The following is a 15,564-nucleotide window of genomic DNA, read 5'->3' on the forward strand; positions in this document are numbered from 1 at the left end:
CGTCACACGAAGCAGCACACGTCCCACCAGGGACTGACAGACCACAAGCAGAAAGGCCTGAGGCTGTGCAGACGTTCACTTGATTTCAGATTTCTGCTCTGCTCCTCCGACGCTCGCTGCTGGAGGTCCTTATTAATGTGTTAAACACTAATAGTAGCATTTGCCTGATCAGATATTTCAAAGTTGAATATATTTTGAACTTCAGAGTTTATACGTTACAGCGTACACCAAAGAGCGAAACCATCTGAGCCGATTACCTCGTAGCAGCGGCGCATGTCATGGTCAGGAGTATGTCAGATGGTGAGCTGCCAGCTGGCCTGAAGGACTGTGACAATGATAAATCGTCACGGCCCGACATGCTGAAATGGCGAGGCTGGTGGGGAGGGTGCTCATGGTCAGCCATGGTGAGCACCCACCTACAAGGGTCAGGTGAGAGAAACACAACAAACTGTCAACAAGATGGCCGAGTCTCACTAAGAGGTCAACCAAGGCTATCCCGTCAGCTTCAGACCAACAGAAGGGCTTCCATGGCCCAAATCCAAGCTAAACACGGTATGTAACATCGCAAAGGGCTACAGTGCGGGTCGGGACTGGACCTTGGGTCCATGGAAGAAGGCGGCCTGGTCCAAGGAATTCCATTTTCTTGTCTTGGGGACGAGTGTGTTGTTTACCTGGGGAAGACATGGCAACAAGATGCACTATGGGAAGAAGACAAGCTGCTGGAGTGTGTGTGACGCATTGAAACCCTGGATCCTGGCACTCATATGAATGTTAATTTCATACGTTTTTACTGCCAGCCTAAACGTAGGTGCAGACCAGGTGCCCCCCCTCATGGCAACAATGGAAGTGGGATCTGTCAGCAGTGGAATGCGCTCAGCCATACGGCACAGATTGTTCGGGAATGGTTTGAGGAGCATGTCAAGGTGTTGAGTCGGCCTCCAAATCCGCCAGATCTCAATGTGATCGAACAACACGTCTGATCTGCCGCGGCTCCACCTTGCAACTTACAGGACTTGGAGGATCTGCTGCTAACATCCTGGTGCCAGGCACCACAGGACACCTTCAGAGAGTCTTGGAGTCCGTACCTCGGTGTGTCGGCACATATTAGGCAGATGGTCGTAATATTTCGGCTTATCAACCTTAATATAAGAATATGTGTCTGTCGGTGTCTACCTCCGGTTGCCATATCCCTGTCATTCCAAAAGCTGTTGCATCACAAACATTTTTAGCTACAATAGGCATTGTATTTGTCATTCCAACAGCTGGTGAGTCACAAATGTTGACACTCCTTTTACAAATCCCATACCAAATGGCATATAAGAAACATATATGCATTGTCTTCTTCATTCCAACAGACGGTGGGTGCATCACACACATTTGTAGCAATGAAGTTTATAACTACAAAAGTTTGCATTTGCCACTCCAACAGCTGGTGCATCACAAACCTCTGTAGTAATACATTTTATTACTGCAAATGTTTGCATTTGTCATTCCTACAGATGATGTTCACAAACAGTAACACAGCTTTTATGAATCCCATAGCAAACAGCATACAATGGAGACGTATGTATTGATCATGGTGCACTGCAAACGTTAATGCTGAGGTCTGTGTTTATTACTTAGATTTCAACCCATCTTAGACAGGTAGCACAGCTAGATAATAATACAAGGATAAGTGTGTGTGTGTGTGTGTGTGTGTGTGTGAAGGAATGTTTGTCATTCCAACAGATGGCACATCACAAACATTTGTAGTAATGAAACACATTGCATTTGCCATTTGTCATTCGGTGGTGCATCACAAAGTTAACACTGCTTTTATGAATCCCATTCCAAATGGCATATAACAGAGACATACGCATTACATGGTGCACTACAAACGTTAATGCTGAGGCCTACATTGATTACTGAGATTTCAGCCCGTCTTAGACAGGTAGCACAGCTAGATAATAATACAAGGATAAGTGTGTGTGTGTGTGTGAAGGAATGTTTGTCATTCCAACAGATGGCACATCACAAACATTTGTAGTAATGAAACACATTGCATTTGCCATTTGTCATTCGGTGGTGCATCACAAAGTTAACACTGCTTTTATGAATCCCATACCAAATGGCATATAATAGAGACATACGCATTGTGTTTGTCATTCCAACAGATGACGCATCACAAACATTAACATTGCTTAAATGTCATATACTGTAACTGAGACCTAACACATTGCATAGTGTGCTGCAAACATTAATGCTGAGGTCTACTCTGATTACTGAGATTTCAGTTCATCTTAGATGGGGAACACAGCCCGTTCTAAATAATAAAGGGATATGTGTCTCTGTGTCCGTCTGTGTGTCCATCCAGTTGCTATGTCTCTGTGTCATTCCAACATATGGCGCAACACAAGCATTAACACTGCTTTTACAAATTCCATACGAAATGGCACTTGACAGAGACATGCATTGCATTTGACATTCCAACAGATGGCGCATCACAAGTATTTTTAGTAATGAAACGCACTGCATTTGTCATTCCAACTGATGGAGCATCACAAACATTAACACTGCTTTAAGAATCCCATACCAAATGGCATATAACAGAGACATACTCATTGCAGGGTGCACTACAAACGTTAATGCTGAGGCCTACATTGATTACTGAGATTTCAGCCCGTCTTAGACAGGTAGCACAGCTTAACCCTTCAACTGTTAACACATGAAGCAGAATATCATTTGCAACTCACCGGTTTCAGACATATATGGCAATGCGATGAGTTACAGGGGGCTTCTGGAACCTTTGAAAATACCAATCAATGTCTTATACTGTATATTTTTTTAACAAAGTATTTGTATCATAATACTACATACAAATGCAATGCCAGAGTAAAATCGCCATCACCACTTTAAAAATAATGCAAAACCAGATTGGATTTCTAAAATAATTTTAATAAAAAAAGATCCTATTCTAACATAGCAATGTAAAATACAAATTATTATTATAATTTTATTTTTTTAAAAAAGCCATCTTAAATTTCATTTACAAGAGTTACCTTCTGAAAAAAAAGGGTCCTTTGGTCTGTAAAGCATAATTAGTTTTGTAAGGCACCGTTATACTTGACAGGCAGCAGTGATTAAATTAACAAAAGAGATTAAAGATGGCTCACTGCAGCCAGAATGTGGCAGAAACGTCACCCCCCCGTTCACCTTACCAACAGTGGATACTGAAGAGGGCGAGTTAAAAGCAAAAACAAGAATAATTAAGATTGGCCTCCAGAGAAGAAGGGTCATCCGGAAAGACTTGCCAATTCACCTTGGTATAGGTGGGAGTGGTGGGGCCCCTCGCTCCTTTCGTCCTGAGGCTGTAAGACATAAATGAAAAAGAGAGGGTGACATTCTGTGACAAAAGCCTTCTGTCGCATTTCAAAAAGAGCCATCATTTGTTCAGAAATGTATAGTCCTGCTTTTGTTGTATTGGCCAAAGCGGCTACAATGTCAGCTCAGTTTAAATGACCGAGTAACCCTAAAAATCACCAGAAACTGGACACCTACTTTACTCTGGGAAAATATCGTTCTTTCTGTTTGTTAGTTTCTTTGAAGTAATACTCCGCCAAAGTGATATTTTTATCTGTTACATTCGAAAAAATGGATGTTTCCACAGAGGACTTTCAATGCAAAAGCTCTTTCTTGTCTGAGCAAGTTTCCGCTGGTGCACTGCACTGATGTTCTGGAAGTATTTATTTAACAATATTTTAGGAAATAAATGTGCATGTTTTGCCCATTGTGTGCTTATGTGGATTATGAGGCACAAGTAAAATGAGACGGCACAAGTAACTTGGACAGCAAACAGCCTTGGACAGATCTGTGGATAATGAAATTTAATGTAAGTAGTAAAATGTGACACGTAGGAAGTAAAAATGTGAAGTCTGAATACACAAAGGGAGGTCTGAAACTTGAAAGGGCACCTCATGAGGAGGATTTAGGAGTCGTAGTGGACTCGATCAACTGCCAGACAAAGCCATTAAGAAGGCTAACAGAATGTCAGGTTATATAGCGCCTTGATGTGTGGAGTACAAGTCACAGGAGGTGCTGCTCAAGCTTTATAACACACTGGTGAGGCCTCATCTGGAGTCCTGTGGGCAGTTTGGGTCTCCAGGCTACAAAAAGGACATAACAGCACAAGAGAAGGTCCAGAGAAGAGCAACAAGGCTGATTCAGGGCTACAGGGGATGAGTTATGAGGAAAGATTAAAAGAGCTGAGCCTTTACAGTTTAAACAAAAGAAGAAAATCTAATTAAATTAAATGTAAAGTATTATACATAGGAGGTAAAAATGTTAGGTTTGAATACACAATAGGAGGTCTGAAAATCAAAAGTCCCCCTTATAAGAAGAATTTAGGAGTTGTAGTGGACTCGACGCTATCAACTGCCGGACCGTATTCAGAAGCCATGAAGAAGGCTAACAGAATGCCAGGTTATATAGCGCCTTGATGTGTGGAGTACAAGTCACAGGAGGTGCTGCTCAAGCTTTATAACACACTGGTGAGGCCTCATCTGGAGTCCTGTGTGCAGTTTGGGTCTTCAGGCTACAAAAAGGACATAACAGCACAAGAGAAGGTCCAGAGAAGAGCGACTAGGCTGACTCAGGGCTACAGGGGATGAGTTAAACTTAAGCTAAACTTAAAGAAGTGTTAAGGCGGCCCTCTGCTGTTATGCACCTAAAATCTGGAATAGCTTACTGATAGAAATTTGCCAGGCTAATATGATTAAAAAAAAAATGTGTATTCAAATCTAACATTTTTACTTCCTACATGCAGTCATTTACATGTAACTGTATTAACAACAATTCAGGGTCGCCTGAGGTGGAGTGGTGGCTCTGAGGCTAAGGATCTGCACTGGCAATCGGAAGGCTGCCGGTTCGAATCCCGTAAATGCCAAAAGGGACTCTGCTCTGTTGGGCCTTTAACAACAACATTTATTTATATAGCACATTTTCATACAAACAGTAGCTCAAAGTGCTTTACATATTAAAGAATAGAAAAATGAAAGACATAATTATAAAACAAAATAAATCAACATTAACATCGAATAAGAGTAAGGTTCGATGGCCAGGGGGGACAGAAAAAACAAAAAAAATAAAAAAATAAAATCTGTAGGGATTCCAGACCATGAGACCGCCCAGTCCCCTCTGGGCATTCTACCTAACATAAATGAAACAGTCCTCTTTGGATTTAGGATTCTCATGGAAGGGCTTGATGAAGGCCCTTAACCTGCAATTGCTGAGTGCTTTGAGTAGTGAGAAAAGCGCTATATAAATGCAAAGAATTATTATTATTATTACCTGCCCATGCATGTATGCTGTCCCCCTGTAACGGTTTAGTTGATTCTACATTATCTGCCCTTCTGAATTTTGTGCTTGTCCCTCCATTCAGAAAACAACAAAAAAAAAACTTTATTAAAATAAAAATGTAAATTCGCCTTTACTCACATTGGTTTTCACTTCGTGAAATTTTGCTGGGATAAGTCTTCTGAGATGGGATGTATGGCTCTGGAGGTGGCAAGTCAGAAAGGGGATGAAAAGAAAATCTCCCTTCCCACTCATCTGCATAAATAAAACAAAGATTTATATTGATTTTACTGAATCAAATACAATATAATACCATACAATACAATACAATTTATTTTTATGTATCCCAACATCACACAAGGAGTGCCGCAATGGGCTTTAACAGGCCCTGCCTTTTGACAGCCCCCCAGCCTTGACTCTCTAAGAAGACAAGAAAAAAGTGGAAGAAACCTCAGGAAAGGCAGTTCAGACAGAGACCCCTTTACTGGTAGGTTGGATGTGCAGTGGGTGTCAAAAAGAAAAAGGGGGTCAATACAACACAATAGACAGAACAGAATACAAGTACAGTGGAACCTCGGTTCACGACCGTAATTCGTTCCAAAACTCTGGTCGTAAACCGATTTGGTCGTGAACCAAAGCAACTTCCCCCATAGGACTGTATGTAAATACAATGAATCCGTTCCTGACCATACGAACTGTATGTAAATATATATTTTTTTAAGCTTTTAAGCACAAATATAGTTAAGTAAACCATAGAATGGACAGCATAAATTAATAACACTGAGAAAACCTTGAACAACAGAGAAAACTAACACTGCAATACTTCGCACTATAGCGCTACCAACCGCAGGCTAAAAGCACTTTTTAAATGAGTTTTAAGCACAGGGAAAAAAACGAACATTTGAAAAAATCCGTAATTTAATAAACCACCAAGAAAAATAACATTGCAACAATACACGCTACGAACCGATCGCTGGACACAGAAGTGAAAACAAAATCAAGCCCAGTGCTTTCTTTAACTGCCCTCCTACCTTAATGCGTCCAGTGCTCTCTCTCGCTGCCTGTGTGTCTGTGCGCTGCCTCTGTGTGTGTGTGTGTGTCGCGCTCTCTCTCGCTGCCTGTGTGTGTGTGTGTGTGTGTGTGTGTCACGTGCTCTCTCGCTCGCGCTGCACAGGAAATGCAGAGGGAGAGACTGAACATGAACAAACCGAAAGGGAAACTGGCTTGGTCGTATACTGAGTGTGTGGTCGTGAACCGAGGCAAAAGTTTGGCGAACTTTTTGGTCGTAAACCGAGTTGTACGTGTACTGAGACGTTCGTGAACCGAGGTCCCACTGTAATCCTCAATACAATATAATAGTGCAATAGAAATATTACAAGTACAGAGCAGAATTTAACAGTAGATGATATCACAGAATATGATTTGGATTTGTTTATTTCTAGAGACCTCGGCCATCAAGCTGCCTCCCCCTATTGGCCTTTCCATAGCTGAGTCAGCGCTGGGCCAGCCAATCCGATGAAAGGACCCCCCTACTCAACGATTTCTGCGATCCTACATCAGAGCTGACTTTACTTTAGGCAGGCAGAACAACTTGGCAGGTGGGCAGTGGCACCAAGTGCCACAGCTGAGTACCGAGAAGAGAAAGAGAACAACAACAACAAATGTACTTTCTCTATATATACAATCCTAAGCCTAAAAGTGCAACAATTTTGTGCAACGATTTTCTGTGACGTTTTTATGTGACTTTTTTGTCACACTTTAAATCAGGCTTATTTTAAAACCTACATATATATGTTTGGTATCATTCTTTTCAGAATTTTAATGTGATGTTGTTAGATTTTTCAGATTCTTATTCCATTTTTAAATTATAAACTAACATATCAAGAAAGTTGTTTGTATTTAGGTGATTTAGTTTTCACGTGATTTTTCCTGTTATTTAAATGAGTCATTTTTCCAAAGAAGTTTTTTTTTATCTATACGAATTTCAGTTAAAACAAATGGATCGATTATTTAGTCTCTTATAAATACTCATCGAGCATTGTGGACCTCAGTTTAACGAGAATACTCCAGCCGGTAAGAAAGTTAATATTTTATTCTCATTTCATGATTTTTACAAAATTTTTTGTTAAATAATAATTAATTTTTATTTTACATATTTATAGAATTTTGTGATTTAAGCCGTAAGTGGGACGGTCTACCAGGGGCAACTGGGGGTTGGATGCCGGCCCCTCTAGTGATATTATAAACACGGAACACCACTATAAGGGTACAACAACTCAACACAGATTAACATCGTTTGAAAAAGTCAGTGGAAAAGCGCAAATGCAGAAACTATATATATAAACTATCTATCTATCTATTATATAGCACCTTCTATCTATCTATCTATCTATCTATCTATCTATTATATAGTGCCTTTCATATCTATCTATCTATTATATAGTGCCTTTCACATCTATCTATCTATCTATTATATAGTGCCTTTCCTATCTATCTATCTATCTATCTATTATATAGTGCCTTTCATATCTATCTATCTATCTATCTATCTAACGCCTCTAGCACTGACGCCTGAGGTTCGATTCCCTGAGAGGTGGTGCAGTGAGTGTGTACGCCTGATGAGCCCACAATTAGGGCGAAACACGTGTCGTGTACTCTTTGCATTATTTGACAGTAAAACTATTCAACCATTCTATGATCTGCTTCTCGCAACTGAAAGAGGGCACCGTGGTGGATCTTAGCCGACTTGCTGACCAACCACAAGCGTTACCTGGTAGGTAACCACCCACACAATCAGATTGTATATATATATATATATATAGAGAGAGAGAGAGTATATTATAAAATGCTAAGGTCTATCCCTCAGAGCAATCTGATTGGTCAATTTCGCTTTGATGTGATTGGTCAGTTTGGCTTTGGCGATGCAATCAAAAGAGAGATCGCCAGTAAAGAGACGTTAGACATAAGATGCTAGCTGATAGAGTCGCCTTCAAAGACTGAAAGTATAAAACTGGACAGAAGGCACGAAAGGCACCTCAAAAATAATGAGAGTCTGAGAAGTAGGCTTTATGGGAACGCACTTGAGAGACTGAGCGTCAGTGAAGAGACATTAGTAACAATGTAAGATACGCACTTGGAGCATCACCTTCAAAGACAGCGAGTATAAAACGGGACAGGAGGTGAGAAAGGCATCTTGAAAATAATGACAGAGTTTGAGGAGCAGGTTGTATGGGAACGCAACCAAGAGATGAAGCGCAGGTGAAGAGACAATCAGAGACCCATGAATACACTGGAAAGGCACTGAAGGCACGTGTAAGGCCAGAGATCTCAAGTCTTCAACAGGCTGCTCTCACGGTGCTCAAACCCACAGGAACAAGAAGGAAACAAAATATAAGGAAAAGAACGGGTTTATTACAACTCTCCCCTTCAGAACTGTGATGGAGTGACATTTTGTATATAATTTGATTCATATTTTGTATTTCTTTATTTGTAAGCTAGACATACCAATTGTAATATTAGTGTCAGTATCTTTTTTTAAATTAATATTTTATTTTATTAAAATCAAAAAACATTCCATACATGCAAGTCAAGTTTAACAAAACTGGTTTGAAACAAATCGACCCCCACCCATTAGAAAGAGAGCCAGGCCAGCAGAGTAGCACTTTAATAATAGTAAAAATATGTAAATAAATGAATAAATAAAAATAGACAGAATAGAAAAAGAGGGGAGATGATTCACTTCCAATGCTTATTCTAAAATGTTATTTATCAGATCCTGTCAGGTTTTGAAAACGTTTTGTACAGATACTCTGAGTGAGAATTAGATTTTTTCTAATTTTAGATAATATATAACATCAGTTACCCACTCACTTAAAAGATGTGAGTTAGGATTCCTCCAGCTGAGTGACACACACAAGTCTACGTGTTAATAGTGAAGTGAAGGCCATTACAGTTTGTTTGTCCTTCTCCAGTGTTTCATTACGCTTGTCGTATTTTCAAGTCTAACTAACCAATCCCCGAGTCTTTAAGACTGACTTAGGATGTGAATTTTATTTCACAGTTTGGCAAAGGTGATTCTGTGCAGGACATTCGAAAAGCCAACAACCCCAAGCTTCAGCTAAACAAATGGCATCCACTACTTGAGGCCAGGCATGAAAAGGCAGCGTGTGCACTCAATGGTCTGAAGTAGGGCTGTTTGGGATTGATGTGGAATCAGAGGCCATTCTATACCACGACACCCTACCAGTCTAAGGATATGGACAAGAATGTATAACGTTGGTCATTTTACTGCCCCCCAAACCCCCCCATCTCTCACACACACCATGGCTAATGAGGCACACAACTCAGCAGCCATATTGAGAAAGGCATGCAGTGTGTCCTGGAGAAAGCAGATTAGAAATGATTTGACATTTGAGTAACGACAAGTCTGTGTGCCGCCCTAAACTACACATTTAGCATTTATCAGGTTGCATGATTATGGTTTGCCATTTAATGAATATTACCTAAAATAATACATTATTTAAAATATGCAACTTACCTCTTGTGTGTTTTTTTACTCTACCTAATTGCCTGAAGTTATAGATGAGAGCTAATAAAGAGTACAAAAGGGGGAAGTAGAATCACAGAGGACTCTACCAAGAGAAGATAAATAGAAAGATATGAAAGGCACTATATAATAGATAGATAGATAAATAGATAGATATGAAAGGCACTATATAATAGATAGATAGATATGAAAGGCACTATATAATAGAAAGATAGATAGATAGATAGATATGAAAGGCGCTATATGATAGATAGATAGATGTGACAGGCGCTATATGATAGATAGATAGATAGATATGAAAGGTGCTGTATAATAGATAGAAAGATAGATATGAAAGGCACTATATAACAGATAAATAGATAAGAAAGGCGCTATATAATAGATAGATAGAAATGAAAGGCGCTATATAATAAATAGATAGATAGATATGAAAGGCGCTATATAATAGATAGATAGATATGAAAGGCACTATATAATAGATAGATAGAATTCTATTAATTGTTGTCAGGGGATGATTTAGCTTTTTACAAAAGCTCTTTAAATAAATAAATACATAAATAGATAGATAAGTAAATATATAAACACAGGTTGTAGTCTGAACACACACCAGAATCACTGAAAAGGAAGAAAAATGAAAAAAGAAAGAAAACTTGAGACTTGGCAGTCCGAGTTGCGGTGAGGTGCTATACAGGCGTATTGCTGTTGTTCTAAAGGAGCCAACCCATCGTGTTTCTTGACACACTTCTGCTGAATAACTCATTGTCTGAACGTCCTCAGTGTTGGTGTGTCAGACAGAGGATGTGCAGCATTGTTCATAACGGCACTCAGAGAGAGTTTGGGATGATGTCTGTTACAGTGAGTTAATGCACTCAGTTTTATAGAAGCAGAGGACTCTACCAAGACAAAACAGCACCTCTCCCTGACTACTCCTAACTTTCTTCCTTCTTGCTCTTCTCTTCTTCTTCCTCCTGCCACCTGAACTCGAAGTTCACTGGAGTAAAGTCTGATCCCTTCAGTTCTTCTCTTCTGAACCTCTTTCAGGGTTAGATAGTCGTACAAAACTCCTGTGGTCATCTGCCCAGAACTCCCTGCCAGACTCTTGGCCTATTCTTATCAAAACGACTGTGGGAGGAAACCGATGTGGACATGAGGAGAACATACAGAGTTTCTCATCTCTTTTTTTTTGCCTCAAGAAATATTTAAAACGGTGAATTTTAATAACATCTTATTGGAACACCATTTTGGTTATGAGTAGGGCATCGGTATTTCTTAGTGATCTTGTCGACTGTTGCTTCGGCGATCCTTTCCAGAATCTCTCGGTGGTATGTGACGTGTGACGTCATTCAGGGTGCCAGCAAAAAGGTTGGCACATTCTACTCCACAGCATCGGATATCAGGACTGCTGTGTGTTATTTTATATTGTTCTCTCTATTCCTAGTTATGAACATATTTTATTCTGGTTTTGTAGATGCTGATTTTTAACTTGCATTTTAAACTTGACGTCTGGTCATCTACCTTTTCGGGTTACAACCCTTCCCTGTTTTATTGTTTTGTGTTTTGACCTGTTTCTAACCTTTTAAAATATCTATGGTTTCATGCTGAGTCACTACAACTTCATTGGCAGAATGAGTTATTGAACTTTCTTTATCCGAGATTACGGATACTCAAAAAACAGCTTTCTTGGACTCCCTAATTTTAATATTTAGATTTCCTGGATCTTGCTTTGTGTTTCTTGATTTATGATTTACACGAAAGACAGAACTGCTTCTCTGGTTTTGAATTTCCACTCATTTTATGTTTCCTCCCCTGGTCATCTCTTTAAACCCTGGTAGCCTGCTCTAGAAAGTTGAACAGTTGTTTTTCATTGTTTCTTGTTTTACATATTGTAGGAACAAAAAATATAAGCTTGCAAACACACCAGGCCTTAGAGGTATAACAACTTCTTTCAAAGCGGTCTCACAACCAGCCTTATGATTTGCTATTTAGTTCACTTCAGTTTATTTTGTTATACTGCTGCTCTCATTTTGTACAACCTCAGAGTGCTGACATATATTTGACTCTATAAGACACCAACAATAAATGATTAAACCATACAACATCTACATACTTAAAACACATTATATTATATTAAACACACAGTTGAAAACCATAGACGTTAATGATTAACATAGACTGAGATAAGGCCAGCTGATGACAGAAAAGAGGAAGCTGTTCTTGTAGTGTTTGTCATTAGATCACTAAAGCAATGGCTCCATCTAACCCATGGCCACGAGACTCATTCCAGTACAGTGGAACCTCGGGTCACGAACGTCTCAGAACAAATCGGGTTACGAAAAGTTCACCAAACTTTTGCATCTGTTCACGACCACACACTCAGGTGATGAACAAGTCAGTTTCCCTTCCGGTTTGTACGCGCCGATGATTTCCGCACGAGTTCAGTCTCTCCCTGTACACTGTTCTCGGTCAGACGTGCGTACATTCACTGTGAACTCTTTGTGCTCTATTTCGTGTGCTTTTTGCATTAATTTTGCAATTAACCATGGCCTCTAAGCAAGTGAAGAGTGGTAGTGTTGGTGAGGAGAAAGGTTCGAAGAAAATTGAAATCGAATTAAAGAAAGAACTTATTGAAAAATATGAGCGTGGCGTTCGTGTTACTGATCTTGATGTCGAGTACAAGAAGTCAAAATCTACGACTTCGACTATTCTAAAGCAGAAAGAGGCCATTAAAGCAGCTGATGTTGCAAAAGAAGTTACAGTGTTAACCAGGCAGAGGCCTCAAGTGCTGGAAGAGGTGGAAAAACTGTTGCTAGTGTGGCTGAAGGAGAAGCAACTTGCAGGGGACAGCGTAAGTGAGGCGATGTTATGCGAGAAAGCCAGGAAGATTCGTGGCGATTTGCTACAAAACTATCCTTCTACGAGTGGCTAGTTCTTCCTAGTCACTTCCTTCATGCCAGAACTCGACTCCTGTAAGGTTAGTTTTCTTGGTTGTTTATGGTTAGTTTTTGTATAAATTACGGATTTTTCAAATTTTCATTTTATTCCCTGTGCTTAAAACTCATTAAAAAAAGCGAGTGGTTTATAAGGCTGTAGCGTGAACTCTTGCAATGTTAGTTTTCTCTGTTGTTCAAGTTTTTCTCAGTGTTATTCAATGTTTTTACATTTAGTTTACTATTACGCTGTGCATTCTGTCGTATAATTAGCTATTTTTGTGCTTAAAAATCTTAAAAAAAATATATTTACATACAGTTTGTACGGTCTGGAATGGATTAGTTGTATTTACATACAATCCTATGAGGGAAATTAGTTCGGGTCACGAACAAATCGGGTTGCGAACAGAGTTTTGGAATGAATTACGGTCGTGACCCGAGGTTCCACTGTATAACAGACTCAACAAGCAACATAATCCTATTATTGAATATCAAGTTCTAGGTTTCACTACCTTCACTTGGGGGATTCAGTTACTCACACCGCATAGTGCAGGGGTCTCCAACTCCAGCCCTGGAGAGCTACTGTGGCTGCAGGTTTTCATTCTAACCCTTTTCTTCATTAGTGACCAGATTTTGCTGCTTATTAATGCTTTGCCTTCATTTTAATTGATGCACAACTTAAGGCTCAGGTCACTTAATTATTTCTTTTTTCCTTAATTAGCAACCGAACAATATTAAGGTACAAAATGTACCAACACATAAACAACACCCTGCGTCCATCACACAATAACTGAAAATAAAGAAAGGTGAAGGCCTCAGAAATGTTGATCTGCTCAGGTCCTCTAAACATTCTTAAAAAAGAAAATCAATAGTTTTGTAAATGTCTGCCATGGCAGATTGAGCACCATGGAATGAAATAACGGGTTTAATTAGCAACGAGATTTGGCTTCAAGTTAAGAAACTGAATGAAGGTTGGAGTTTGAGGCCCCAACTTAAGTTGGTCATCTGTTGGCTCAGTTCACATCAAATTTATGTTTAGGTGCCGTTTAAGGAAAAAAGAATCAATTAAATAAAGTGAAATAGTTAATTAGCAGCAAAATCTGGTCACTAATGAAGAAAAGAGTTAGAATGAAATTCTGCAGCCACAGTAGCTCTCCAGGACTGGAGTTGGAGACCCCTGGCATCAGGAGATGATCAGCATAAGGAAACAACAAACTGATTAAAATGAACTCCAGCTACCACAATTTAAGGTCCCCTTCATCTCCTCTTGAATTCTTATGATGTGCCATCCTTTGCCCTTTTGTTACATAAACAGTGCCCCTCACTGTCCAGTGCGTGGATGGAGGTGGCAGGGGGGTATGGGATTGGAAAGGTCCAAAGCGCCTACCACCTGAGTTACATAAATGGCACCCCTTGGTGTTAATAATGGGCTTTCAGTATTATTAGACTTTTAGGAGCTTGGGTGGTATGTCTCCCTCGGTGTCGTGCCCTCAGGTGTGCATGGTTGGCTTGCTGTGGTGTCCACTGGGTTGCTGCAATGAATGTGGATCCCAGTGCCCCAGTGTAGTGATGGGGATACTGTGCTGTAAAAATGGCGCCGTCCACTGGATGAGACGTAAAACCAAGGTCCTGACTCTCTGTGGTCAATAAAGACCCCCTGGTCGTCTTTTGTGATGCCCCCTAATCATCCCCTGTCTCTAATTATCACTCTCTCACCCCTTCACCACCTAACAGCTCATGTGTGGTGAGCATACTGCTGTCGAATCTTCCAGGTGGGTGCTGCACATTGGTGGTGGTTCAATTAGCCCCCCACTTACTCTGAGTACCTTGAAAAGCGCTATATAAATGTAATGAATTATTATTGTTATTATTATCACATGGGCGGCACAGTGGCGCAGTGGGTAGGAGACCTGGTTAGGAGTTAGGAGACCTGGGTTCGCTTCCCGGATCCTCCCTGCGTGGAGTCTGCATGTTCTCCCCGTGTCTGCGTGGGTTTCCTCCCACAGTGCAAAGACATGCATTGGTGATCCTAAATTGTCCCTAGTGTGCCCTGTGGTAGGCTGGCGCCCTGCCCGGGGTTTGTTCCTGCCTTGCGCCTTGTGTTGGCTGGGATTGGCTGCAGCAGACCCCCGTGACCCTGTAGTTAGGATATAGCAGGTTGGATGATGGATGGATGGATGTATTATGTGGGGTTAGGTAGCATGTCGAGGAGTTGTCATCAGCACCTGAACTGACCAGGAGATGGCAGTGTAAGGCAAAAGTCAAAGATTCGAAGAGCCAAAGAGCCAAAGCTGGGTCAGAGCCAGAAAGACAAGGCAACCAAAATCAAAGTGTAAAATTAGGAGCAAAGACAAAAAAGAGTTCAACATTCGGAAATGATACCTGACGCCGAGACTAGTTTAAAGAAGAAACTAACTAACACTAAGAAGTTGTTTCCTCCATCCAGAGGGATAATTCACAAAGGACAAGCCACCGTATTTAAACTCCAGTTGCAGCGTACCCCAGGAACGTAAAGACGATGGTCACATGATGTGATACTAATATCATGTAAACAAAGAACAGAATGAAATGAAAATAAAAATAATCTTTGTCCAAATAATTCAACACATAGAAACCTTCACCCAGAATTCTCCTCTAACAAGAACCACAAAATAACTTAAAACACAGTAAGCAGGGCCCAAGCTAAAAACTTCTTCTTCTTCTTTCGGCTGCTCCTGTTAGGGGTCGCCACAGCAGATCATCTCCTTCCATATCTTTCTG

The 15,564-nt window shown here is 40.3% G+C and overlaps 1 protein-coding gene across 5 annotated transcripts in view; it reads right to left on the reverse strand.

Moving 5' to 3' along the window:
* Window positions 1-2,942: 2,942 nt before the first annotated feature.
* wipf1a (WAS/WASL interacting protein family, member 1a) overlaps window positions 2,943-15,564 on the reverse strand; it is a 205,605-nt gene continuing 192,983 nt past the window's right edge. For all 5 annotated transcript variants that reach the window (XM_039757670.1, XM_039757669.1, XM_039757671.1 and 2 more), the window contains 2 exons: window positions 5,473-5,586; window positions 2,943-3,347 (listed from right to left, as the gene is read on the reverse strand). In XM_039757670.1, the coding sequence (XP_039613604.1) occupies window positions 3,295-3,347; window positions 5,473-5,586 (167 nt within the window). In that variant the 3' untranslated portion in view covers window positions 2,943-3,294. The remainder of the gene's footprint in view (window positions 3,348-5,472; window positions 5,587-15,564) is intronic.

Source organism: Polypterus senegalus, chromosome 6 (genome assembly GCF_016835505.1).
Source record: "Polypterus senegalus isolate Bchr_013 chromosome 6, ASM1683550v1, whole genome shotgun sequence".
Classification (NCBI taxonomy): domain Eukaryota; kingdom Metazoa; phylum Chordata; class Cladistia; order Polypteriformes; family Polypteridae; genus Polypterus; species Polypterus senegalus.